The sequence below is a fragment of the Phytophthora cinnamomi genome (genome assembly GCF_018691715.1).
Source record: "Phytophthora cinnamomi strain GKB4 chromosome Unknown Contig6, whole genome shotgun sequence".
Classification (NCBI taxonomy): Eukaryota; Oomycota; class Peronosporomycetes; order Peronosporales; family Peronosporaceae; genus Phytophthora; species Phytophthora cinnamomi.
In genome coordinates, this window is record NW_027150939.1 from 1291075 (window position 1) to 1292373 (window position 1299).

General features: G+C 49.0%; 1 protein-coding gene across 1 annotated transcript; it reads right to left on the bottom strand.

The window, feature by feature from the left end:
- Positions 1 to 525: 525 nt before the first annotated feature.
- IUM83_07547 (uncharacterized protein) lies at positions 526 to 750 on the bottom strand (the record flags this gene model as incomplete). The annotated part of the gene is made up of 1 exon (XM_067931857.1): positions 526 to 750. One exon carries the CDS (start codon positions 748 to 750, stop codon positions 526 to 528), a length of 225 nt encoding a protein of 74 aa, XP_067799063.1.
- Positions 751 to 1299: the final 549 nt, after the last annotated feature.

The following is a 1299-nucleotide window of genomic DNA, read 5'->3' on the forward strand; positions in this document are numbered from 1 at the left end:
CGGAGTAGTTACAGATAACAGATGCAAAAAGTCTATCTTTGCGTATGATAATCAATGTCTCAGAAAACGGACGTAAATGCAATTACAGGCGTTTTTAATAGGGCAATATTTTGTTAGATAGTAGGCGAAGCTATATCGCAATACAACTGTTATTTCTAATAGATTTGAATCTCGCCACAAATATCACAGCAGTGGGTAAGTGTCCGGGATAAGTACGATCCTATGAAAATGAGTAGTGATTCCAAATTTTACTTTTAGGTTTCTGGCACCGAGGCTACAAAACGCAGGTCGCTCGGGTTGTGCCCCGACCGCAGCGCGCACCTGCGCCATCATAAGTTGCGACCCCTGGATCGCCTCTTGCAGCACGGCATTTTCCACTGCTCGGTCGTGGTACGACTTGGCTGCCTCGTCCTGCTGCACGAGCGCCTGGAGTTTGATCTTCTCGAGTCTGGCCTGCAGCGCCTCGAACTCCTTCTCCAGCGCCGCCTTCTGCTCCTTGCGGATAGTGTGCGTCGCCTTTCGCTTCTAGAAGATGTGCCCCTTCTTCCACTGGGGATCGGCCTGCTGCTGGACTGGGGACTGCGGGGCTGATTCAGACGACGCGGGCGAGTGAGTCGCCGGCGTCTCCTCTCCAATTACGGCCTTGACCTCCATCAACGCTGCAGCGCTGTGGTGCTGAAGGTCTTGCGGCGGCTGCGGCGATTTGGCTGGTGGTTGCGCCACGATGAAGGCTTGCATGAGCGGATCCATCGTGCGTGTCAGTATGATATAGAGGAGAACGTCAGGAGAGTTTAGTGTAAATATCTGCTGCTAAAAATTAAGTAGCCAAGAGCCGACGCACTGCCGCCTCGAGCAGGTTGGCAACCTCGTCATCCCACTAGCGAGTAAGATGGCCGAGGACTTGGGCGTCGGCGGTCGGCATCTTGCTGGTGGAGTGTTGAGAAATGAGGCTGGTCTTGTGCCGCGAGTGGCTCATTAGTAACTGGCTTGTATTTTGTGAAAGTTATACACTTTTTAGGTAAGGCTGTCTCAAAACAGATAACTACAGGAAAATAAGGATAAACCACTATTGCATTATACGTTTCTGAGCTTTGCCTATGCAAGTCAGCTCCATACAAAATGAACTAGTTAGATGTGTTAATACCGCATCTTATAATAATCATGGCAGTTTATTCATAAACGGTAGCTGTTCGCGCCCTGCAGTATTGTCTCGCGCATAACATTGATATCTACGATACACTCTCTTAATTTACGAAAACCCCTATTTTTTACCCTGTGGTCTAATTTTAGATTAATCCT